At 33.0% G+C, this 25,372-nt stretch overlaps 2 protein-coding genes across 21 annotated transcripts in view; one reads left to right on the top strand and one right to left on the bottom strand.

Annotated features, from left to right (window-relative positions):
• Nucleotides 1-14,598, top strand: part of PHACTR3 (phosphatase and actin regulator 3) — a 112,675-nt gene extending 98,077 nt beyond the window's left edge. For all 7 annotated transcript variants that reach the window (XM_080558148.1, XM_080558147.1, XM_080558145.1 and 4 more), the window contains 4 exons: nt 3,011-3,072; nt 3,836-3,976; nt 4,326-4,402; nt 6,363-14,598. In XM_080558148.1, coding sequence (XP_080414274.1) covers nt 3,011-3,072; nt 3,836-3,976; nt 4,326-4,402; nt 6,363-6,378 — 296 coding nt within the window. In that variant the 3' untranslated portion in view covers nt 6,379-14,598. The remainder of the gene's footprint in view (nt 1-3,010; nt 3,073-3,835; nt 3,977-4,325; nt 4,403-6,362) is intronic.
• SYCP2 (synaptonemal complex protein 2) overlaps nt 10,346-25,372 on the bottom strand; it is a 30,426-nt gene continuing 15,399 nt past the window's right edge. For 6 of the 14 annotated variants that reach the window (XM_080558128.1, XM_080558129.1, XM_080558120.1 and 3 more), the window contains 26 exons: nt 24,629-24,724; nt 24,426-24,498; nt 24,258-24,315; nt 23,564-23,700; nt 23,113-23,477; nt 22,561-22,679; nt 21,727-21,763; nt 20,993-21,057; nt 20,828-20,885; nt 20,052-20,107; nt 19,448-19,496; nt 19,160-19,328; nt 18,712-18,779; nt 17,673-17,849; nt 16,929-17,115; nt 16,245-16,495; nt 15,948-16,127; nt 15,144-15,225; nt 14,413-14,574; nt 13,935-14,062; nt 13,189-13,283; nt 13,010-13,109; nt 12,164-12,222; nt 11,798-11,876; nt 11,283-11,339; nt 10,346-10,941 (listed from right to left, as the gene is read on the bottom strand). In XM_080558128.1, coding sequence (XP_080414254.1) covers nt 10,870-10,941; nt 11,283-11,339; nt 11,798-11,876; nt 12,164-12,222; nt 13,010-13,109; nt 13,189-13,283; nt 13,935-14,062; nt 14,413-14,574; nt 15,144-15,225; nt 15,948-16,127; nt 16,245-16,495; nt 16,929-17,115; nt 17,673-17,849; nt 18,712-18,779; nt 19,160-19,328; nt 19,448-19,496; nt 20,052-20,107; nt 20,828-20,885; nt 20,993-21,057; nt 21,727-21,763; nt 22,561-22,679; nt 23,113-23,477; nt 23,564-23,700; nt 24,258-24,315; nt 24,426-24,498; nt 24,629-24,724 — 2,979 coding nt within the window. In that variant the 3' untranslated portion in view covers nt 10,346-10,869. The remainder of the gene's footprint in view (nt 10,942-11,282; nt 11,340-11,797; nt 11,877-12,163; nt 12,223-13,009; nt 13,110-13,188; nt 13,284-13,934; nt 14,063-14,412; nt 14,575-15,143; nt 15,226-15,947; nt 16,128-16,244; nt 16,496-16,928; nt 17,116-17,672; nt 17,850-18,711; nt 18,780-19,159; nt 19,329-19,447; nt 19,497-20,051; nt 20,108-20,827; nt 20,886-20,992; nt 21,058-21,726; nt 21,764-22,560; nt 22,680-23,112; nt 23,478-23,563; nt 23,701-24,257; nt 24,316-24,425; nt 24,499-24,628; nt 24,725-25,372) is intronic. The other 8 variants (XM_080558126.1, XM_080558127.1, XM_080558123.1 and 5 more) reach the window with 8 other exon arrangements.

Genomic DNA, 25,372 nt, shown 5'->3' with positions numbered 1-25,372 from the left:
AGCATTAACCCAGGATTCTGAAACATGTGGAGCCAGATTTTCAAGAGTCAGTGCCTAAGATCTCCTCTAAAAATCTTTTTTTTTTTTTTTCTTTTTTCCCCTAAGGAAGGATCTCTGCTGAAAAAAATCTGTTCCTTTATGTTTACTTTTTGAAGTATGCTGCTTACAACCTTAATCTGGGTTAAACTGACAAGCTTGAATAATAAAAAAGTTTGAATACATTCATATAATGAGCTTACAGAGAGATAAAGCAGAAAGAAGATAAAGCAGAATTAAAGATATTTCCTGAATGCCAGCTGAACATACTGGTCTAGATTTGTATCTCATTTAAAGTGCTTCCAACATGGAGCAAATTCATTGACTTCAGTTCAGTTGCTCAGGCTTTATACAGGTTCAGCTGAGATCATAGCCAACTCTATTTATTTACCTCTTTCATTATATAAAAAGCTAAACATCTTGTAAGAGCTAAGGTCATCACTTGTGTCAATAGTAATCTTAAATGGCTGGACAGATACAACAAATCTAGTCTCAGTTTTGAGTGAATCTGGAAATTAGTAAACTCTCCTTTTATTAATAGGGATATAAATCTTCTTATTATGGACTTTAAAAACACCTGGCTTGGGTCTGACGTGCAAAGCTGTAGCAGTATAAATACCCTTCAATGAAATCACTACAACCTCCTCCAGCTTGTGTTTGTACAGTTGACTCCTAAGTTTCTTAACGTCTTTGATGTTAATAATACACACTGCTAACAGAAGCAACATTACCCCCAAGCTGCTTTAAGGACTAATAATTCACATTTGTATGGCTCCTTCAAAATGGGAAGCTAATTCCAAGTGCCTAAGTGCAACCACTAAGTCATTTTAAAACAAACCTTAATAAAATTGAAATGAGAGCCTGTTCTTATCACCCTCAGGGAGATGGTTCCGAGATAAAAGTAGTACTTAAAAAGAAAATGTAAAGCCAACGCTTTCTTACAATTTTGTTGAACTTCTACTTCCTTTACTTTAACGATACAACATTGCTGGTTTACCACAGAGCATGGCAAACCTATGAACTAAAATCAAGACCCAGGTGTTCACGTGTTCTTCCTGTATTCAGCAGCAAGCTGCCATTCACATTCAAGAAGGCAGCATCTCTTAAATCACGTTGTAAAATCCGCACTTCTTTCTTAACATCAGGAATTGTTTCCATGTCACGCACAGCTAAGAATTCCCTGAATAACTCGCAGAGCAGCGAAATGAATTACAGAACTGCACATGCCACTTCGTAATTGGGAGCTTCTTTCTACTCAGGTTTATAAAGCCAGCCCTCAGTAATGAGTAGATCTATGTGTAGGCAGAGTGATGCTGATGGGGAAAACCTCTCTGCTTTGTCTCTGTAACAATGCTTGAATTTTGTAATGCCCTTGTTAGCAGTTCCTATCAAATCTCGCTTTATTTTTTCTAAACGAACTATTTCTTGTGTTTTCATATTCAGCATTTTCTTGGAGCTGGGAATAAGCCCAGAGCCTGTGCGAATATCTCATAGAAAGGGGCCACTATGTATGTTTAGTATATTAAAAATTGGAAAATAATTTTCTGATCAGAAATTCACATTTGTGGTTTTATTTCAGAATTCTCTCAGTGCATCTCACTGACAGTGATATCTTAAAAGGCACTATACCACAGAAAATTCTTTTCTTTTAACAAAAACATATAGATTTGAATATCTACTCTGAAAGGGATGAATTAAAATGTGGTGAAGCATATTAGTAAATTCTTGCAAGTATCTCTGCATCTTAGAATACACTCTACTTTAAAATTATATTCTCCTTTTAAACATAACAAACTTAAATAGCTGCTCACCCCTGACATGGCACTAATTTTAGTTGTCCTATTCTCTGTTTTAAATTTCTATGCCTTGCCACTGAATTTTAATATAGCACATTATAATATTTTGTATTCATTTGCTTTACATTTCTGCTATAGTCAGTTGTGGCTTTGCACTATTTTACTCTAAGCAGATACTTATGATGGCATTTCAGTGTAATGTAACGTGTGGAAAAATATGGGAGAATAATTCATTACTAAAATTACCATTTTGGAAACTCATCTGCAGTGCTATTGTCTTTTTAAGGTGTATTAAAAATGATGTGTGTGCCTTATCATTGGAAATATCTACAGCTAATGGTATAATAAACTTCACAGTGCTATCTAGAGATTCCCAGAATGGTTGAACATTTTTCTCTAGGTCTGCAGCTTTGTTCAGGTCACAGGCTCATGCCTTAATTTAGTAACAGATAGTACTAGAAATAGAAACGCCATTACCTTGTATCCCAAGGCAAAGGATATATTTCACACAATGTTACAGCACTCTGGTCTATTTTTAGACCCGGTGTGTAGGAGTTATCACGGCTTGAATGTTAATAGGCACAACACACAAAAGCTAGCTGGCTTAGGTTAGAATGAAATGCTACAAAAAGGAAACCCGTGAGGATAAAGGGGTTCTAATGTCAGTGGCACATCCTGAATAGCAGAGAAAAAAGCACCAAAGTCAAAGATAACTGCTGTGGCAGTGTGACCGTCTAAAGGTGTAGCCTGAGAATAAGGTTTTACAGGAAAAAACGTACTTTTCTTGAAGCTCGTGCAATAAGTCTTTTCAGCATCTACAGCAACATAATGGCTCCAGCAATACAGAGAATAAAAATTGATGATTAACTATGGAATATTTTGATTTTCTTTCTAAAGTTTATGCAATTGGAGTTGGTGTGACTGCTGTTGGTTTATTAAATCTCCTTGGAATTGGAGTTTAGAGCACAGGAAAAGCTGACATTGGCACCAGTACCTTGTCCTCACAGAGAGGTAACTATACGTTCTAGTAGAGCAACAGAGATGTACTGAACTAACAAAGCAGACAACTAAGGACCAGCTACTAATTTTTCTGTGATATAATTCTTATTGCCTGGAACTTTGGAAACTACTGATTTTCTTCATGAGGAAAATCATCTTTTTTTTAATATTCTCTCTAGAACGAAATGATCAAACAGAACAGGAAGAAAGGAGGGAAATCAAACAGAGACTGACAAGAAAGGTAAAATCTTGTAATACCTTCTATTAGTTTTTAGAAATTTATGAAAGCTAATACAACATCAACCAGTCCTAGAGGTCATTGCTACACAAAACCTCCCTTAATTTAACTCTTCCTCAGCAGTGTCTGAGATTGTGGTATCTAGTATATCAATTATATAAGTACCTACCATGTCTCAGCTACGAGAATTGATAGAATATTTACATTTAAACTTTAAATCAAAAAATGAATACTTGCTTGCACACTGCATATTTTGCAACTATACTGCCAGCAAAGAAGTACTTTATTCCTTGTAGCAATCAGTAGCAGAGCTGGATTCTTTCTGAGCACCAAGAGTGCTCTCACAATAAATTTCTCTTTGCATTTAAGGTATTCTTAAAATCAGAACTGCAGTAAGAAAAACTGTAACAAACCTTATATTATAATTATATCATAACAAGTTAATTATGCCTATTTTACCTATTCTAAATTGATGCATTTTATCAATTTAAAGCTTAAAATATATTCTTCTTTTGTCCATTATAAAGCCACTGTGCTGTAGTCGACAACTCCATTTAAACAATTGTTACTCTCCCAGCAATACTTTGAAGGACGTAATATTTTCCTGGACTTTCCAAGAGTTGTGCTTTTTCCACCTTGAATTAGTATTTTTTTTCCATATACATAAATGCACACTAAGTTAAGATGAGAAGCAGAAAATGTTGCACACTTTATTGAAACATTTGTTATTAATATTGGTTTTATTTTACAACACTATTTAATGCAGCTTAATCAGAGACCTACGGTTGATGAATTAAGAGACAGAAAAATCCTGATTCGATTCAGTGATTATGTAGAAGTGGCAAAAGCACAGGACTATGACAGGCGAGCAGATAAACCGTGGACAAGACTATCAGCAGCTGATAAGGTACTGACATAATTAAAATATTACTGCTTTCTACTTACTTTGTCTAAAATGCTACATTGGATTTTGCAGACATTTAACCTCTGGGACATTTAACCTCTGTAAACGTTATATGTTTTGCTGTAACCATGTTAGCCAATGCATACTGTCATAAAAATGTTATTTATCCATATAATCAACAGCAATCTGTATAACCTAAATATTCAGCATCTCTACTGGCATAGTATGCATTGCCGTGCCCAATACCTATCATTTCCACTTAATGAAACTTCTGTTCTGCTCTGCAAGTCTGGTATTTTACAACGCTTATAAATACAAAATTATTTAACTCTCTTTTATTTTCAATTCCTAGGCAGCAATTCGGAAAGAGCTAAATGAATACAAAAGTAATGAAATGGAGGTACATGCATCAAGCAAACATTTGACAAGGTCAGTCTTCCAGCCATCCATTTCCATTGCCTGATAATAACTAGTCTCTTTGAGTCCTGAATCTATAGATTTTGCTCTTACATGCTGGATGTGGGAACATAGGGACATTTCTTTTAAAAGGAAATGGAAACATTTCTCATTCCATTCCGAACTTTGCTTTTCTGATTTATATATATATATATAGTGTACATTAGCATGTATTGAGGAGACCCCAGACCACCTTTAGAGTATCACTCAGTTTGAATTTTTTGCAACTAAGATTCAAAAGCTATGGCAAAAAATTAAATGTAGGGCTATAATATTGAAAACAAACAACCAAACAAAACCCCCTATGATGTTGTTTAAAGCAGATGAACAACTGAATACTGGAGTGTACTTGAGCGTGCAACCTCATTAACCCAAACACTGTAACTTTCTCATAAATGGGGGAGTAATGCCCATAATAAAGACTTGTAAATTTTTTGTTACAACAAAAAATTTGTTGTAAGAGATTCAGCCTGTAGATTTCAGTAGCACTTGAATGTTAGTTGCCACTGGAATGTGTGCAACCCCCTCAAAGCACACTTAATGGCAGGCTAGCAGGAAAATCAAGAGAGAAAACTGGCTTGGACACTTGGGACTGTCCGAATGTGTGGGCCACTGTGCATCAAGTCAGTCTTGCACTTGCCTCATCACAACACCGATTACAGGTTCTAGGTCTAAAATGTCGTGAAAACACTGGGATTTTCCAAAAGAGAATGACTGTGAGAGAAGCTGATTCCACAGCCATGAAGTTACTTGCAAAAAGACCTTGTCACTTACAGAAAAAAACTTAAATAGCAGTTATTTCCTACAATTTCTGTTATGTCTATTATGTGAGTCCAGTTGCTCTTAAAAGACAATTTGGGGAGTTGTTGATAGCACAGTGTACTCTTGCCCTGTCTGTAAGCATTCCCAAGGGTGCTTGCTGCTAAAGTAAGTTGCCCAGCTCTGTACCAAGGAGCTTGGGGTGCAGTCTCACATTCTGGAAGGCTCGCTTCTGCAGTGTCTGGGCCTGCATTTCTGTGTGTGTTTCTGAACGTGAAACGAATCTGATCTTAACGGAGCTTTGTATGCTCAGTGAAAAGATGATCCAGGCAAATACACTGGAGTCATAAATACAATGTATGTTGATCTAAATGCTACAATTATAGAATTCTAACTGTTCATGCCATTGTTAGGGCCCTTCTAACTACAGGGTTCAGGCTCAACGTGTATGGCAAGATAGCAGTGCATTGATAGAGTGAGATGGGAAAATATGGGTGGGCTGCAGTTTAAGGCAGGAATTGAAAGATACCGTCTCTAATTGAGCTACCTGGGGAGTTTAAGTAGATTATATTGATGTATTTTGAAATTTGGTCAGGATATTAGGCGCAATACAGGCTTACAATTTACAATTACTGCTAAAGCATTACAAATGACTGAGACTTTAATTACACATCTCAGCTAAGAGAACAAGCCTACAGAGCAACAGCATATTTATTCCAGACGGAATATAAGACTATCATATATTAATCCAACAGTGTATCTTCATATGTTCCAAAGCATCGGCTCAGAATTGCTTTATTCTTAAAAAATAATAATAACATGGCCCAATAAAGGGTATTACTGACACTGACAAACACTGGCCTAATCACTAAAAGAAAAAACAAACAAAAGATACACAGTTCCACACCTATATTTGCGTTTGCACTCCCAAATAATTGGAAACTGGTTTGTCTGGACCTTGAGGAATGTAACTGCACAACAGTCATGACATACAAGTGGAAATGTGTCAGTGAAAATTAAGACTTTAAGTTGCTAATAGTTTTCAATACTGTTAATGTACCTTTAAAGGGAATTAATTTTTTTTAAAATGTTAATCTAAACCATATATTTTAAAAAATGTACTTTTAAAGAATGTTGAAGTAGATTGAAAAAAAATGTTTCCTGTTTCTCCTAGATTTCACAGGCCATAGAAATTTTCTTCTGAGAAGAATCTGTCTACTTTTTGATACTGCTGCTGAACACACATCAGGGAACGTATGAGTCTTTCCCTAAAGTTCAGTCCAGGATACCTTGATGTTTATGTGAAAGAAGGACTCTGCAGATGAAAACTCTGCAGCACTTACATAGAGAAAGAAACACCAGAGATGAACTTCACTCTGAAGCCAGAAGAGTGATGGCCTGTGGAGTGAGATGATCAGCTGAGAAAGACTGAATGAAGTAAAGCTACTTGAAAGAACCTACTACTCTCCTCTACCACTTGTTTCAAACTGTTTTGCAGTCTATCATGGTAAAGGAGACGTTGTGCATGTACAGGCTTTACCATTCCAAGGCCTCTGACATAAATGGACATGACACACTGTCATTCAGTATTACGTTGACAAGACATTTTGAACTTACCACAATTAGTTTGTAAAACACTTAAGTTCATGTTCTAAAAACTAATTTAATGTATTATAATTTCATTCTTTTTTTATATAATGTCTAACACAGCTGCAAGCATTTTTGACTCCTGTTACTTTTGTTCTTTAATTAAATGACTACTTATTGCAGGAAATGAACATGTTTCCTAAAGCTGTTTTTTTTTCCCAGGGACAGTTGGGAAGGGAAGAGGTTGCAATTATTATGTACCAGATCATATCGCTTCTTTATTGACAGTCTTCAAAAAGATGATTTTAACTAAGATTTCCGTCTTATGCAATACCAATGTTTTGTACCAGGTCCTTTGAATGTGCATAACGTGATTGTCATTTACACTAGCTGAAGTTCTGGCCCTCTGAAGAATTACAGTTAAGTTCACCGATATTCTCATTAAAAAATTACTAAATTGGATAACCATACATAAACAGTTGATGTAAAAATGTACTTCCATGTTTAGCAAACAAATCAATTTCAATGTTTTTTATTAGTAAAAATGTATATATAGTTCAAGGATTTCTTGATAGTAAGAGGAAAGAATTTACTTGATGGTAATAACAAAGAGAATTGGTTTAGAAAAATACAAAGCCAGACATTTCTAATAATGCTTGACATCTAGAAGCACCTGAGAATTCTTTTCAAAATACTTCCAAAAGGAAAAAGTTAGAAAATAATACAGGTACCTGGAAAGCATGCTTTACGGGACAACAACAAAACGGAGCAAATTCCTAAGAAAAAACTTATCTGCAAGAGTTCTAAATGACATCCTTTTAGGAAGTCATTCAGTGTCAAAGAATCTGAAAAAGGAGCTTTGTTGAGATGATCTCCATGAAGCATGAAAATAATCCAGAAAATAAAGGTATGTAAAATTGTTTGTATAGAATACTACTAAATTGCTGCAAGCTGGTGAATAGAATCAGTGCAAACAGTGGATGCAATTTCTGTTCTCTTTGGTGCTCCGTGTGGGGACGCAAGAACAAAAATAGCGTTACATTTTCAGTAAACTAACATTTACAAGTGGAAGGTAAGAACATACAGTGCGACAAAATATGTCAGTAAGGGCAATGCTTGAAGAAATTGATGAATCAGGGGAGATATCATGCTTAGGACCAACAAAGTCGACATTGATAATTTAGCTTGCTCTGTAGCTAGCTGTAATTTTTGTACAACTTTTTAATGTTTGACTTACTTACGTATCAGTTGAAGACTTGAATCACTGAATTACTTGATCCAAAGATTTTTTTTTCTATTAATTGCAGTTTTATAACTTGGCTTTTCACAGAAATATGTAACATCGTAACTAGCCTTTTAACATACCTTTAATTATATTTATCAACAATTTTTTATTACTAAAATATTTATTGACAATATAATGTGTAATATACAAAAAGGGTAAAAAGAATTGGGAGGAATGTTTCTTAGGCAGAAGAACCATTTTTAGCATAGAAACTGTAGATGACCCACTGTTAACTACAAAGTTGGCTAATGATCCATGAAGGTAACACTCCTATTTAGCACAGACTAGCAGACTTTCCTTGATAACTAAATGTATAAAATACATCCAAATTATGTTTAAAAAATGTAATAAAATATTTTAAGGGTACCTTAGAGCAGTTTTTTTAAATTCCAAACAATGTCTATGAGCTGGATTACTAATGCAACTTAGCCATCTTGTAGTTATGCAGCAACGTGCTTAGCTTCTTCCCCATATCCTCAGCTGTCCCCTCATTGCAACCATCCCAGCTTTCTTTTTGCTTCAGTCTGGTAAGAGACAAAACATTGTGACTATTTTAGAGCCACAAATGATCAATGTCAGATAACTGGTGGCCAAATTCACTGAATTTGGTTATATGTGAAATATGGGAAAAATGTGAAATATGGTTAGCTTAGGGAGGCTATTTTCCTTATGCTATTCTTTACCTAGTGAGGAAAAAAAAAACAACAGTCCTGCAGCGAACAATTTCTATCACTTTAGTTGTCTGCTTTGAATGACCTCAAGCTTTCCCATCCACAAACTGAAAAATGAGCAATTTCCTTGTGCTCAGTTTTGCATTTGTTAATATTCTGTCATGATATGCTTCATATCTGTACCTTTGTTAAATTTGATTGTACCTGCTCAATGTGTTTAGAATTTAATGGAGTGGGGTAACAACTAATAGATGGACAGTACAAGTTCACACTTCTATTTCAGCAAAAGTTTTTATTAAAGATAGCACTTTTTCCCAATATGCACTCAATGTAAGAAATGAATTTGGCTGTATACTGCACTTCTTAAAATCTTGTACTGTTGAGAGAAAATCCTGTTTCAAATACAGCGTAGATCACTAAAGGAAATCTTTAACATCTCATGAGGTCCATCTAGTGGAGATGACGGTGATCACACGCTTAAAAAAAAAATCAGAGGCTCAAAAATTAAAAGAGGACTCCACGCACCTACACAGATAGAATGAATGGACCAAATTATTTTATGGTCATTTCAATACATTTCTTTCCATGAAGAATAGTCTTCTATTTTTAACTTTTAGTTCGTAAGAAATATTTTACAACTATTTGTTTACAATAAGCTACTACCCATCAATGATGGATGTAAGTAATTACATTAAGTAATTACACCAATTACTCTCCATGCTACTCTCATCACACATGGGATGGAAATCCGACAGAAAGCATGTGTGCTGTTAAAGACAACCAAGTGTCAAAATAAGAGGTATAATGGTAAAGGCCTGTAAAGCAACTAAGTTGAGGGAAACTGTTACCACAAAGTTGGCCAATACATTATTTTTAGACCATGGTGGTCATAAAATCAGCTACAGAGGAGTGTGTACCCTCTTCAAGGTAGCTCCAGAAGCTGTGAAGTTGTACAAGTGCCGTGCTTACTGAGCCCAGGCTCCTGAGATGTTGTGAATCTTAATCTGGAGTCAGTTCCATAGTAACTAGGCAGCTCTGCATATGATGATGTAGACAACCTCAAAGACAGGCATATTCTACGAGTTATTCTCTACATCTGTTACTTCTTCTTGATGAGCTATAAGTTTTTAATAGCTTTCATTTAAGTTTGGTTAAAAACTGGGAATTAAAGGTATTGTTCTGAGCCTGAAAAAAATACAGTATATATACGCAGGATTGCAGGTTAAAAAGGCTAAAAAGATTGCTAAGGAAGTATAAATGCAGAGTAGTTTAAGGTTTCTTCTGCATTTATGATGTACATGTTCTAAGCTAGTATTTCTCTTAAAATTAAACAGAACTTGTAGTCACTATACGGCAACAAAGGAAAAAGGTAAATTATGACTCATTGGTGGTTCTCGGATTACATAGATTTCAGAAGATGTCCTATATACTTACATTGTCTGTTCCATGTGCATAGGACATTTCTGAGCTATAGACACTAGACCCTCTTACTATTGTCCAACACAAAATATTTGCCTAGCAATGTTTTCTGTGACAGAAATGCAAAAAGGTATTGCTACTTTAAAGCAGAATGGTAATGACATCATTTTGTAAAAACAAGACAGACAGTATATATTTTTACTGAAATATTTAATACAAATACCTGCAACATAGTTCAACCATAAATGTTTACAGTCGTTTTCTGGTAGAAACTTCTACTGAAATCAAATATCACAGATTAATAGGACTGAGATTAGCACATGCTATTTGAACCCTAAATAATTTGACTGTATTCTACATCAGACAAAAGAAATATTCTGTACACACAGACCAAAAACATAGATTTTAAGTGAAATTTGATTTCTCTAAAAGTCAGTTAAATAATCTATACAAATGTTAATAAAGACTTCTTCAAAATAGCATATGCTAAAAATCCAAAAATTTACATATTGCATTTTAGCATATTCAGTAAAGTAATTCCAAATCTCTCTAATAAAAGAAGTCTTATTCAAAAGACTTTAATCTTACTAAGGAAAATATACTTACATTACAAATATTTCCTTAAGTAAAATAAATAAATAAATCTAGTTGTCAAATTTCACATTAAAAATGAGTTTATATTCAGCTTGAATTTCAGGAAAGTGTCTGAAAATATTACTTTAGAATTCTCCGTCTTCTGATAGAAACAATGTTTGCAATCCTCTGCGAACATTAATCAGTTCCTCTTCTTGCTGTACAAAAAGCATTACAATTATCACACGCTTGAAATAAAACTTTTTAAAAAATATTGTAATATTGTAATTCTGGTGCATAGCGTCCTGCTTCTCACATATCTGAAATGTTATCATTCAACATATTAAGACTCAGAAATAAAACAGTATATCCATAGCTACCTGATACTTTCATCACTCAAGTAAAAGGCTTAACCTATAAAATGTCAGTGATACTAGGATTCTAATTCATTTTTATTCTTGATAGGGTAACAAATTACTAAAAATTTTAAACTCTAACGTTCAAACAACTATACTTATATTATCATTAATAAATAAAAAGAAAAGGTAACTTCCTTTACCATTTCTTTAAGAAATTTCTCTTGGAGTCCTTTCACGTCTTCTTTCATAAGATGCATCTATAAAAAGATACTCATACTGAATGTATCCTCTCTGCTTGCAATTAGTAACATTTTCAAGATGACAATTACATCCCTAAATGGTTTATAAGTGAGAAATAAAGAGATGTGCATGCATCTACCCGCTTACGGAAAGGGATGTTTGCATCTGAGTTGTTCTTTCTTGGATGATTTACACTGGTAAACAAAGTCACAGAATACAGTGTAAGCCTTGCAGCAGTTTTCTAGATAACTGCAGACACCTTCTGACAGGTTAAATCTAGCTCTAAAACGCTGAATAGTGTTACATTAAAAGTATTTTATGGCAATAAAAAGCTACAAAAATACCTAGGTTTCATTAATGTTATTGTGAGGATGAGGAATTCTTTGGGGAAAAATAAGTCAATACTGCTATCTGTCAGCATAATGGAAGAAACAAATATGATTAAAACCAGCAAAGAACTGAAAGCTTGTAATACCTGTGAAGTAAAAATATGTTCTTCATAGTCAACAGTATGGTAGATGTTCTTTTCAAATGATGTTTTCAGGATCTGAAATCTAAAGAAATAAAAGGCAATTCAAATAGTTTTGCTACATATGAACGTTTCCCAAATATCAGGAGTACATCCCATTATTTTTAGTTTAATAGTACTTAAAAACATTAATATTATTCCTATCGGAGAAAAACTACATTTTCCCAGTACATTTTAATCTCATTTTCTCATCTACTATTCTTATTTTATGGAAGAGAGCAATTGAGTAAACAACAGTTAGCTGGCCTAACTTAAACCTTGAATTTACAGAAGAAAACAAGTTTCAGAACAGCATTAGTGAAAAGCACTAACCTCTGTTGCTCATTTTTCATGTACGTACTTAAAGTCTGCTTCTGTTTTTTCCAAAAGGTCTGGAAAGAAATATTAACAAGTAACAGTCAGCAGTAACTAGTATTTTCTTAACTAAAACCGACTAATATCTATTATGAATAAAATAACCCATACTCACAGCCTCAGCACAGAATCAGTAGGAGTAAAACAGTAACCATAGAGGCTTTTTTTCTTTTTTTTTTTTTTAAAGTTTAGTTGGCAGGATAAGGCACTTCAGGAATTCTGTTTTCATGGAAACAATTTTGCCAGAAATCTGTAAACCTATTGTGCCTAAGAGTTTCAAAATGATGGAAAAGAATATCTGTAATGCTTTAATCAGATTTTCCATACATTTAAGTATGATTAAAAGAAAAATAATAATAAAGAAAAGCCTTCACAGTAAAGAAAAGCTACTGAAGTCTTGTGTTAACATGATTATTTGTATATTGACTTTACATTACAGCAAGTAGCAGGCAACTGACTTGTTTTAGAACACACTGCACATCAGTTTCAAATGCCTACACGCTGTACCTGAAATACAAGCCAGCTGAAAAAAAAGCATATGAAATGGCATACACAGCCTGTTAGAAGTAGTATGAGTAGTTTATTCTAGGAAAAAAAAAAAAACAACACATAATGGTGATATAGAAATTCTTACAGGACTGCATAAGCCAATCCAGACATTTCAAATTCATTATTTGAATCAACTTTAAGGAAGAACAGAAAAGCTTTTTAAAAATAGAATTAATAATATAAAGATCCTATGAGCAATCTATAGATTTCATAAAAACTCATTTTTCTCCATGATAAAGTAATTAAAATACAAACCAAGAATTCTTTTTCCATGTTTTTCAGGGACTGAGAATCTTTCTCAAAATTTTCAATTTCCTCAAGGATAACTAAATGAAATTTGTCCAGCTGTCTAATCCTACCAAAACAGAATGAGTTACCTTTAGAAGATATTCATTGCATTTTAAGTGCTTTAAAATAAATATTTTGTTACACACCTGCATTCATGAAGCTGGTAATTCATTGTTGCTAAATGCTGGTGGGCAGCTCTTAATGATTGCTTTGTAAAATGATCCATTTTTTGTGAACGGCTCTGTAAAGATGTTTTAACACTACTTTCAGTTTATTTTCACTTGAAGAAAAAAGTATATTATGTTTAGTGCTGTAATTGTTACTAATACCAATAGTGTTGAGTAAAAAAACTTTTTTTTTTTTTTAAATCTCCTTATATATTTAAGGAAAAACTTTCTGTTAATGAAATGTTAATAATCATGGGTTTATGTTTTTGATATTTTATTAGAAATACACTATCTGAAAAATAGATTTCCTGAAAATAGATAAAGTACACATGGAGTGAATGCTGTGTGCAGCTGTCTTAGAGAAACAAATGCATTATTTAGGCTCATGTTTTTCTTTTAGCTAGTAAGTCACATTCATGGTGTTGATAAATTTGAAAAGAACCAAAATGCAGTAGTCTCATTACTTTAGTAACATAGCTTGTTTTAAAATAAGGGACAGGATTAAAAATAAAGCATATCTGGGAAAGAAAATCATTGGAGGGTTAAGTACAAAATCAAATCAAAAAAGACTTAAAAAGCAACTTTAATTCTGTGATTTCTTAAAGTTATATGCACTTAACTATCTTCATGTTTTTTTAAGTAAATTCCACAGTGTAAGACAAAACTATTATTCGTATGCACATGTAACCACACAGACAACTAATATTGTATATAAAATATCTTGCCTCGATTTTCTTAGCAAATTCTTTTTGGAACTTCTGACACATACTGATAGCTGAATAACCAGGTTCCCAGACATCCTCACCCAAAACAGATGGATCATTTACAGATACAGTAGATAAGCTTTCAGACACTGAAGAAATGTAAAAAAAAAAAAAAAAAAAAAAAAAGGAAAAAAAACGTAATGTCACAATTCAGTGTGAAGAAGTTTGCTATCTGTAGTTACAACCTAGATCAGCTCTTGTTAAATACAGATTAATTGCACCAATTAGATGGCTGGGACTAGCTTCTATTTTCAGATCAATTTACTGACTTTTTAAAGGGAGATAGTTTCTAAACATTTAGCTCTTTTTTATTTTTGTCATTTGTTTTCTTTGAAACTTTTTTTTTTTAATGGATGTTACCGTTTTTGGTTGAAACTTAAATTATTATGCTATTTTCAACTTTTGCACAACTATAATCAACTTTCGTTTCATAGTTAACCTCTGTAAGTAACCGTGTCATCCATTTTAAATAATTTTCTAGGCTGCAACTTTGTTCTTCTGCTTCCTTTCTTTTCCTCCTCTTTGCTTGTTTCTACTTCATCAGAATGGCTTTCTGTATCACTCTGGTACCTTCGTTTCAGGAATGTATGTATAGTCGGTCCTTTAATAAACATGAAAGCAATGCTTAACTTTAGGATTATTTAGAACAATGACATTGCAAGATAAAGAAGAGTGTTGTCCCTTTGGATCAAAACTTTAGCAGTATGTTTCTTTACAGCTCAAGAACCATATAAGAATAATGAGCATTGCATTTATAAAGGGCATGTTCAGTAGTTATAAGCACTTGATGTAAATGACCAGAACTTCAGTGGAATACAGAACTCTTTGAACCACGCAAGACTCACTCATTAAAGACATTCACTATAAGCCCTCTATACTTGATAATACTGTTTTCCCATTTTTTCCCCAGTATCAGCGGGAATGCTTTTTGATCTAACTCTTTCTTAAGAGACCAGCTACCCTTTAGAGTAACTACATGTTGGAACCCACCTTTCAGTTTTTTTGGGGGTACTTAAAGCAGCAGAGAAAATAAGAATAAAAATTGAACAATACTGAAAATATAATAAAAAAGAAAAAAAAATCAGAGTTGCAACATTTTTCTCTGCCAAATAAATGTTTTTCTTAACCGTTCTCAACATGCACAAAGTCTGCTGCCTTTAATGTTTGTACCTGACTCGTGCACAGGGCCATAATGTTCTTGACTCCAAGACTGTACTTTACTTCCACTGGAAATGGATAACGGAGACGGTTCCTACAAGAAAGGCCATTGATTTATTAGCTTCTACAAGAAAGCGCTTTTAGAAGTCTTTGTCAGAAATCCACATTTATGTTGCTTTTCCTTAAACTACGAACGTGAACACAACTACAGGAAGGAAAAATTAACACATGAATTACTACTAAGTCTCATTACATGAAAGAGAAAAATATTTTTTTTACCATATTAATACATAATGCCCAATAAGGTCAGTTTCTTGCAACAGTACACAAACAAAAATTATTTCTCAATGGAGTCACTAGTACTTTTTTCAACAGAATACTTACAAAAATGGGTTGAAGGTATAGTTTGTTTTTATTTGTCAATGCTACAAGTTATATCAAGTAATACGTTACTGTTAAAACTGAGAGCACTTTTCCACCCCAAGAATTTCTCCATGACAATGTCATAATTATGTAATCTATAAAAAATCTTTTGTTTATTACTTATTGAAAGTCAAGATGAAAATATTTGCTTTTTTCTTTTGTGAAGATATTAATAATTGGTCTTGTTGGGACCCAATTCTTTAATTGTATCTGTCGGATACACAATTCCTTAAGTTATTTCAAATATATAAAAATTAACAAGTACACATTATATCAAGTGTTTAACATTAAGAAAGATCCATTCCCCTAAAACCTCACCAACTGCAATGTAGATATAATGGATGAAAAGAAGCTGCAGCTCTTTTCTGTAGAGCAATGGATTTATTAACATACCTCTTTTTTATTTTTGATGATAGGTTTAGTAATATCTTGTAGCTTTCCTTCAACAGAAAGTTTGTCTGAAAAGCCATGTCTAAAACTCAAATTTTCATTAGCATCACATGTTTCAGATACAGATTCCTTTGTATGTTTTCCACTGAGTGTTTTATATGGGGTTACTGGAGTTAAGTTGAGCTACACATAAATAACAAAATCATTATTGAAATGAGATGTACAAGAGCATAATATATGTAGCAGCTGAATGGAACATCTTCATTTAAAATAACTGTAGAGAAACTTTAATATTCTTACCAAAGATGATGCAGTTATAACTGGTGAGAAACTTTTATTTCCAAATGTTAACTTTTTAACAGTCATTTCAGGGGACTGATTTAGACACATGTTTTGAAAATTCTTTTTTTGTGGGCAGAGATTATTAGGAGAGATTCCTTTCCCAAAGTTTAATGTTTCCCTGTTTTTTGGTGTTGACTCCTGAAGACCAGGTGATCCTTCACTAGAAATATGCTCTTGAGTAACATCTCTCTCTGATAATCTCTCAGCACCTAGAAAACAGTTACCCAACTGTAAGCATGAAGAATGATACTAAAAAGGTCTGTTAAAGCCCCATACTTCCAACTGTCCCTACTCTAGCTATTTAAAAGTGTCAGATGGGTGAAATTTTATTTTACATATTGGTATAATTCTTACCACATTGAACTTTTGGCATCTTCCACATTACCAGATTAATTCTAACAGCCTACTTTCAATTATGTATTACATAACTATATTATGCTGATGTCAAACAACTGCACAAACCTATACAAGTTGTAATGACATACTAATATATTTTCTTAAATTATGTGGTATACACGCTGAATTAGGAGATCTCCTATTTTAAAAGCGTGAATTAAACATAAAATTTTATTACTGTGATAATCTACATTTAAGCTCCAACATTTGATATGGTATTTCTATACAAAAAATCAAAATACATACCTCTCATTGTCTCAAGAGATGCTGGACTCTCAGGTAATGACATTTCAGTTTCCTTTTCTTTATCAGAGTTCTTTGGTTTAACAAACGCTTTATTTACATAGGCTACTACTGTCTTTGGCTCCAAAGATACAGTATTCTGGAGTTTCTTCTGCTGATCACCATCTCTGTTTTTCTCACTCATAGGTTTCTATTAAAATAAGTTTATATAAACACTTCTAAACACATAAGCATATATAAGCATAAATATAGAGGTAAAGAGTGTATTATCTATGTGCACAGTTGAACAAACATAAGGTCCAAACGGGAAGATCATTGGAAGTACTTAAATTCACAAGGGCATCAGGTGTTCTAATGTCAATAAGCATTGAATTTGCATAATTCAGCACCTGAATTTCTATTCTAATAAAGTTCTTAACTATTACAGAGAAATACTGATGTTTCAGGATTTAATCAATGAAATTTACAGGCTTATATGTATATATTGAAATGTTATGCTAAAAAGAAACAAAAAAGTTTTATTTAACAATTGTCATTGCTTAATATACTAAAAACCCTACTTAGATATTCAACAAATGTATTGACATACCTTCTATCAAGTCAGCATTTTCAATTGTATACAGAATAGGCATAGCATTACCTCAAATAACACTCTGGCTTACTAAAGTTTAAGTAAAAAGTAGACCAGAGTCTATTTCGAAAAATAGGGCAGAAGTACATTTTTAAGAATACAGTGCAACTGTATACCTGTACTTTTGATTTCTCCTTCTTAGAGGTACATGCTGAATACTCCCTTTCTGACTCCTCTGAGCTGGAAGGCTCTTTGTAATTTTTCGCTAATGCTGCTTTTCGAGGTCGTTTTGTTCTACAGGTTTGTTCTATCATTTCATCTTGTCTTGAAGCTTGTTTTTTACGTTCAGTTTCCTTCAGAATAACAAAAACTTCTCAATTTATACCACAATATTTAATAAGTGATAATAGGAGAGTAAATAGTAGGCTGATGCAATTTTGGTTAATTAGGTACTTTAAGACCTTTTCAGTTTTCATTTACATGGACTAGACATCACCACTAATACCTACATATAGTGATATTTTCATGTTCACAATTTACACTGAGTGCATATAAATAGCTTTAAGCTACTAACATTAAATAGATTTGAATGATTAGTGTACAGTCTGAGACACCAAAGAGTGGTTTTGCGGGGCAGGGTAACATGGTGGTTTTTTATTTGTCTTTCAGCTGTAGCTTACAAATATCTACAAGCGTCTTCCATAAACATGCTCATAATCGCTCATAATTCATTACACCCCCAATTTCAATAGGCTTACAATATTTTTCAACTATTATTCTTTACTAACATCAAACATTTTTCTTTTGTTTCAGTACATTACCTATATTCATTTAAAGAAATTACAATCTCAAAGCCATTAAAAAGCAATTAAGCATATTAGCCACATGAAAACCCTCACTGAACAGCTAATGACCTATTCAGTGGAGTAGATTGTTACTAAGCAGTAAATAGGCATAATCAATGATTAAGAAACAAAACTTAACGTCTTGATGGACAATAATCATTCCAACTCACAGCTAGTATTACTCCAGAAATACTTCCTAAATACTGTCTAAAAAATATAGTACCTGAAAACAGCTAACTGCATTTAGAAAATGATTTTGAAATAAGCATGGAGAAATTGCATATATTTATGAAATATACTTTAAAAAGCATTGTTGTAGTGAGTTAAGATATTTAGAATATTAAAAGTCAGGTTGCAAATTTACATTTACCTTTTTCTTTTTTGCTGTTTTGCCTTTAGATGTATCCATCTGGCAAGCAGGTTCAGAGAATTTATCTGCTGTTACCACACAAAGTTAGAAAAAAAACAGGATCATAATAAAATGTTCAACATTTCAAAGTTTAGCTGTAAAATCATGAAATCACTTTTATGCCTATGAACATGGTTTAGTAAACTGCCTTCAGTGTACTATTTAAAAATCCAAAGTTTTTTCTTGAAAACAACCTCACTGTCTACAATAATTTTCCATATTAAAATACAGACCTTTTGGAAATTAACGTTCCTAAATGATTAGGATAATTAATCTAAAAAGTCCTTATCCTCAGAAATAGGACAACTAAAACCTACCATATATACAAAAAAGCACATTACATGCTGTACAGTTAGTATCTATGGGCAAATTTTATTTAAAATACTTAAATACAAAGAAAGTTTCTTACTTTTGCCTGCACTTATTGATTTCCCTAAGTTTTTATTTCTACTATAATCGATTAACTGGGGTTTAGATTTTGATTCTTGTAGCCAGCTGATGTCTGTCTTGCTGTCATCACCTCTGTATTCTGTGTCTGTGTCACTGAAGAGATGCTTCTTGTCCCGATTGTTTCTAGTCTATAAAAAAAAGTTCTTCTAAGTTACTCACTTACTTTTAATTTACCTTTCAATTACATACTTGGTATTTAAACACAGGAAGACAAACTGTTTTGTCTCCACAAAGTTCTGAGCCTTACTTTTTTTCCTGCTTTCATTTCAGTGCTAGTTTTAATTTCATCTGGATTCCTTGATTTAAAAAAAAAAAAAAAAGAAAAGAAAAAAGAAAAAACACCTTTAAACAATAAATCAACATCTAAATCTTTCTGCTATTCATATGATGTATAGATTAAGGATTCAAACAGATGTACCTATTTTTGTTCTCAAATCTATTTTGGAAAGATCTGTTCACCTTAAACCCTAAAGGATACATGTATTTGCTAATGATCTGTAACACTACACTTAGCAGTAAGTCCCTTTGCAAGCAGGGCATTAACCAAAAGCTACCCCACTCTGTTCAGGCGGTTAAATCCCTGTAGTATTCCATGAATACTAAAGCTGCTTTCATCATGAAACACAATCTTTCATTTTTATCAGGTTATAGAAAACTTAGATATGTTTTCCAAAGGAAAATGATAAAATAGACTAGGAGATGATAGCAGCTATGTTTACTGCTTGAAAAAACAACAGTCAAGATATGTCCTGTATGCATTCCCTGGACTGTCATAATGGAATGCTGGGGAATGCAGACAGTACTATACTTGCTTATCCTCAGGAGACTAGGACACAACGTAACATCTCTACCCGTTTTTCTTTGGATCTGTATGAATGTTCTGTTCCTTAACATGACAGTCTTGGATCTAAAAAACATAAATAAATGAGAATAAATGATAAATTTCATTCAAGATACAGTTTAAACAAAATTAAACAGGCCATCAGATAACACGGTTAAGGGCTTTTCTGCTCAGTTTTTATACTCAGCAATTAACTATGATTAATTTCTATCTTAGAAATTATTTAAGAACAGAGCTGATAATTAAAACCAACGGGAACTGACTAAAGCTTGTGTATCTCTAGCTAATACATTTGCTTCCAACCACTTGCCTTCCAACCACTACCTTCACCTATTCAGTAGGCTCCTCTTAGCCAAAAAAGGCAAAACATTGTCTCTTGTCATCCTTTGCTTTTATTTTAGCTAGATTTTCTCGTTACTCACACAGCTAGGAAAAGATGTCTTTACAGGATGGGATGTTGAAAAGAAGGCAATAATTATTATTTTTTTAATATCTTTTAATAGATACATAATACTTCCTACAAACTGTTTCATTCTTAATTCAGGAAAACAATTTTTTAAGTGGCCAGAACCTTATGATAGCATATATCATTATACATTTGAAAGCAATGGAGGTAACTATGTATGTACAAAACAATGACTTGGCAAACTGTTTTTTCCCCACATCTTTCAGTGACACTAATTTGAATTTTTAGATGTTAACTATACTTTCAGTGGGCATAATTTTCATTTGATAGAGCTGCTTCACATTCTATTCATTACATATAAGTTTCAGCTATATTCTTACCCCAAGCTTTATTGTAGGCTCATCAGACCCACTGATGTTAAAGTTGTAGACATCATCCCTGTCAAACAGACAGAGAGATCAATTTTTTAAGTACATAAATTAATATTTCTCATAGTTTGATAAGGGTAATTATAAATTTTGTTTGAAAATGTTATAACTACTTACAAAATATGTCCAGCGGTTGTATCAAGGAAAGTAGTAGTTTTCAAGCTTCTATTTTGAACTTTTTCCTAGACATAAATTGGAATTTACTCATGTCAAATTGGGACTACGTCTTTGTACAATCTGTCATTTCACAGAACAGGTTTTTCAGCATGAACTTATGGAAAAACCTAGCAATTTTTCGGACTTGCACTTGATTAGCAGTAATGCAATATGGCAAATGTAAAAAAGAGCTAGTAGAACCTAAATCTTTTAGAAGTTATCATTTAAGGATGCTAACTAAACCTCACATCAATTGTTTTCCCCCCCAAACATTAGGAGTAGTTTCTGTATCCTAGCTAGATCTTATTTAAGGATTCTGTAATCTCATTTAGACCAGCTTGATTACTATAGCATTTTAATTGTAAATGTTTAGTATTGTTATGCTCAAAATTAAAGAGTCCATATTACTCACAAGGAAACAGACTCAAATTACAGAATATGTAAACAAAAATTAATTGGAGTTTCTCTGGCTAACAGTTGCTCATAAAAATATTATTCCAGAAAACAAAAGAATATATATATATCAAGTATGTTTAGATAGTTAACATTCAATGCAGAATTAACACTAACTTCTACAGAGTTGTTTAACATTCACCGATATTTGTAAACTTTCAATTTACATCTACTAGATGCCATCATATATGCACACGTTTGTTAAGAAAAAAAAAAGGAACAAAATCAGTAACTCAAATTACCTTATTAACACTGAAATAAGATTTACTTAAACACGGTCTGAAAAAATAAGGATACATTTTGTTAGATCCTAAATAGAAAATATATGAAAATACTGTTTATACAAATAAAAGCCTTATGTAATACAAATTTAAAGGTATTCAGACATTTAAATAGTAAAACAAGTGGCTAAAAATAGATCAGCTCCCATTCATTTTTGTGCTTTACAAAAGCTATGTACTTAGCAGCTAGGTACACGCTACTACGTACACACCCTGCATGTCTTCCAAGTCACTATCCAAAACATTCAGAAGGTGAAGTAGTCTAACAACTACTCCATTCTCTTGTCATCCATTTAGTATCAAACTGGAAAGGAGGACATGTAATTATATGTAAAGTACATCTCCATGTATCAGTGCAAGGTAGGACTAGTCTTCCCATTTAAGAATTTGTTAATTTAAACCATCTGACAGCCAACTGTTTCAGGAGAAGAGAACTAGGAACACTTTTGATCATAAGAAATTTGATAAATTAATCCAAATTTGAACCCTGAATGAAGAAGATAGGATGGAGATACCCAGTATTATGCTGTGACCATCAACTATTCCAGCTAAATTCTCTCCAGGGAAAGTTCTGTGAATGAATGAGTGAAAGAACACTGAATGGAATTTCTAACAGCCTTGTTTCAACTAATGCAACTACATGCCTCCTGCTCTTTCATACCACGAGGTTTATCAGAAGTGAACAAAAAATTCATGTAAAAGCTGATATGCAATAACTGTAGATAGAGAAGTAGATTGCAGATGAAGTTCCACGAAAAAGAACAAGCATAAAAGTATATATAGTTTACATCATACCTGTTGAAACCTGAGGAGTCTCTTGTTTTGCTTTTCTCGTTAGTCTTTTCTTTATATCTGTCACTGATTTTAGTAATTAGTGATTTTGTTGCATCTGTCATTTCTTTAGACTTTTTTTTCTAGAAAAATAAGAGTTGAATATTCAACTTTGAAGCCATCCAACGAAAGGGTAAAGCTGCAACAGAGCTACTGTTTTTCCAGTAATCAAAAGCCTTCTAGATGCTCTAAATAACATTTGTCTGAAAATCATTTTCTCTTGCATTGTCCATACAGTGGGCCATAAGACATGAGGTTAGCAAATATTTTGTTTTAAATGTTTTGTTTCTGTGTACTGTGTACATTTGAAAGTGAATAAATGAGAATTGCATGTGAAGCACAAGTGGGCTGCATATTTAAGAATTATTAATAAAAAGCCTATTTAATGAATTAAATAATGTAAAAATAAGTTTGAGAGTAAATGAAAGTAAAATACATTTTGACAATTTTGGAATACTGGAAATTTGACAATTACCTTAATTACTTGTCAAAGAAACAAAGGTAAGAAACTCTCACCGTTTTTGACTGTTTATTATTTGAAGTCCCTTTTCCTGAGAGAACATCAGCTTCTTCTTCCATATTGCTGTATTTTGTAAAATCAGAATGCAAAGATGTTTCTGACACTCTAGCTGAAAGATATGTTTTAAATGTTTCAGCAGTAGTTGAAGTATTTTTAATTTCTGTATTCAACTGTTTCAGTTCCAAATTATTAATGCTCTTTGACTGTCCACTCAGTATTTTGCAGTTTTCTTCCCTCCTGATTTCAATTCCATTTTGCTGCTGTTTTTCTCTTTTTTTATTTATTTGTTTATCTGGAGAGGTATTTCCACAAACTGAATAGAAAACATTTTGTTTCACATCTCTTTTGTTAAAAACAGGAACTAATACAGAAAGAAAGCAGAGCCATAGGTTAAAAACTCATCTGAAACATTTTTAACACTAACAATTAACAAAATATGAACATAACCTGAATGGGATGTAGGTCCTGATGTCAGATTTAGTTTTTGCCTGCCACCAGTTGTTATATTCTTCTCAGGAACAGAACACGCTCTTTTTTTCCATGTTCTTTTTTTATCAGAAGAACTTTCCAAAAGACCAGGCAGTCTAATAGAAATGATACCATCATATTATCAGTAAATTTTAGAAAGTGTGTGTGTCTGAACTACAACAAACGTACACCACAACATAGGAAAATAGTGATGGCTTATACATATCAGAGCATTTTACGTTAGCACTAAGCCTGCTACCATTGTTCAATTAACCAATGTACTGTTAAATGGCAAACCTTCACAAACAATACACATTTTTAAGTCAGTTTCAAAAAGGCAACAATGCCCGATGGCCATCATTAAACTTGAACCCAGATAACTCTGTGGCGTGTCTACAAGAGTTAGAACTTGATGAAGTCTGCTGCTTCTTATGGCACAGTTCACCTACTTATATGTGATCCCATGTCATTTTTATCTTACCTTCTGATGTCATCTGAGATAATTACTCTCCATGGTACTACTAAACATTACTTTTAATGAGTATTATTCTCAAAGCAATCAAAGACTAACTAAATGGTGAATCTGTTTAAGACAACAGAATAACCTTTTCATGAAGTAGTCATAAGTAAGTCATAAAACAGCAGTGACTTGGCATTCTTTTCCAATACTTACGGATGTTTGTTGCTTCTCCCTGTTGGCTGAGAATCAGGAACAATATCTAGTGCATCATCTAAACAAGACATTAATTTGTTATCAACTATTTTCAAAAAAAAAAAAAGAAAAAAAGACAAGATTAAAAAAATTAAAGTAAGGACTATCAACACTTGTAAAATTACTTGCCTAAAGTTTGCTTTCTGGTGGCCCTATTTTCTGCCTCTTGTATATTTTTTAGAACTTCTTCATTACATATTCCCTACAGGAGAATAACATCCAAAATAAAATACCGTCATAGAACTACAAACAGTAAGGCACGTCAAACTTACAGTTCCCCTAATAAAACAGAGAATTATTTTTTCTTTTAAATGAAGTACTGGTTCCAATACCTTTTCAGGTAGTTTTGCCTCATCTCTCATTTTTGACTTCCTGGCATTCTGTTCTGTTTCAGAAAATTCATTATCTGGTGTACATCTTTGCCCATTCTAGAAAGTAAAATAAATAACAATTACAATCCATAAAAAACAGAACAAATTTTCCCACTAACACTTGAAATATTCTAAACTATACATTCTATATAATAAAGCCTTTTTTTGAAGCATAGCTATATCAAAAACTGCTTCAGAATCCCATTCTTGGGGATTTGACCTGAATCTGACTCAGAAAAACATTCAGAGATAGAAATAAAATGTTAGTTTGATGTCTTTGTTAACTGGAAAAGAACCAAAAATACACATACTCAAACTGCAGTTATTCAGTGACACCTATGTAGCTTTATTAGATTTTAATGGATTCCTGATCACAAATGCTCTAAAACCGATGCTACAAATGCTATAACCTGAAGACATTAACATTTCACAACTGTAGCTGACTGTATTATATGTTCTTTAAGTCTACATCAACATTACATAACTGAGATTTTATGTATACACTATTGTCACATTATACACAAAGGAAGAATTGTGGTTGCTAGTAGAAGCAAGTTCTGGGGTCCGAACTGGTGACTGAATGCAAGTTTTGGCTATTTTTGTAAGAATTCAATCTGACTTTAGAACGATTAAACCTGAAATCCAGAGGGCAATAATACATTGTGTATGTAACACACTATTTTCTAAAAGTGATTGCAAAACTCT

The sequence above is a fragment of the Anser brachyrhynchus genome (assembly GCF_964034855.1).
Source record: "Anser brachyrhynchus genome assembly, chromosome: 16".
NCBI lineage: Eukaryota > Metazoa > Chordata > Aves > Anseriformes > Anatidae > Anser > Anser brachyrhynchus.
This window is presented reverse-complemented; position numbering and strand designations above follow the sequence as displayed.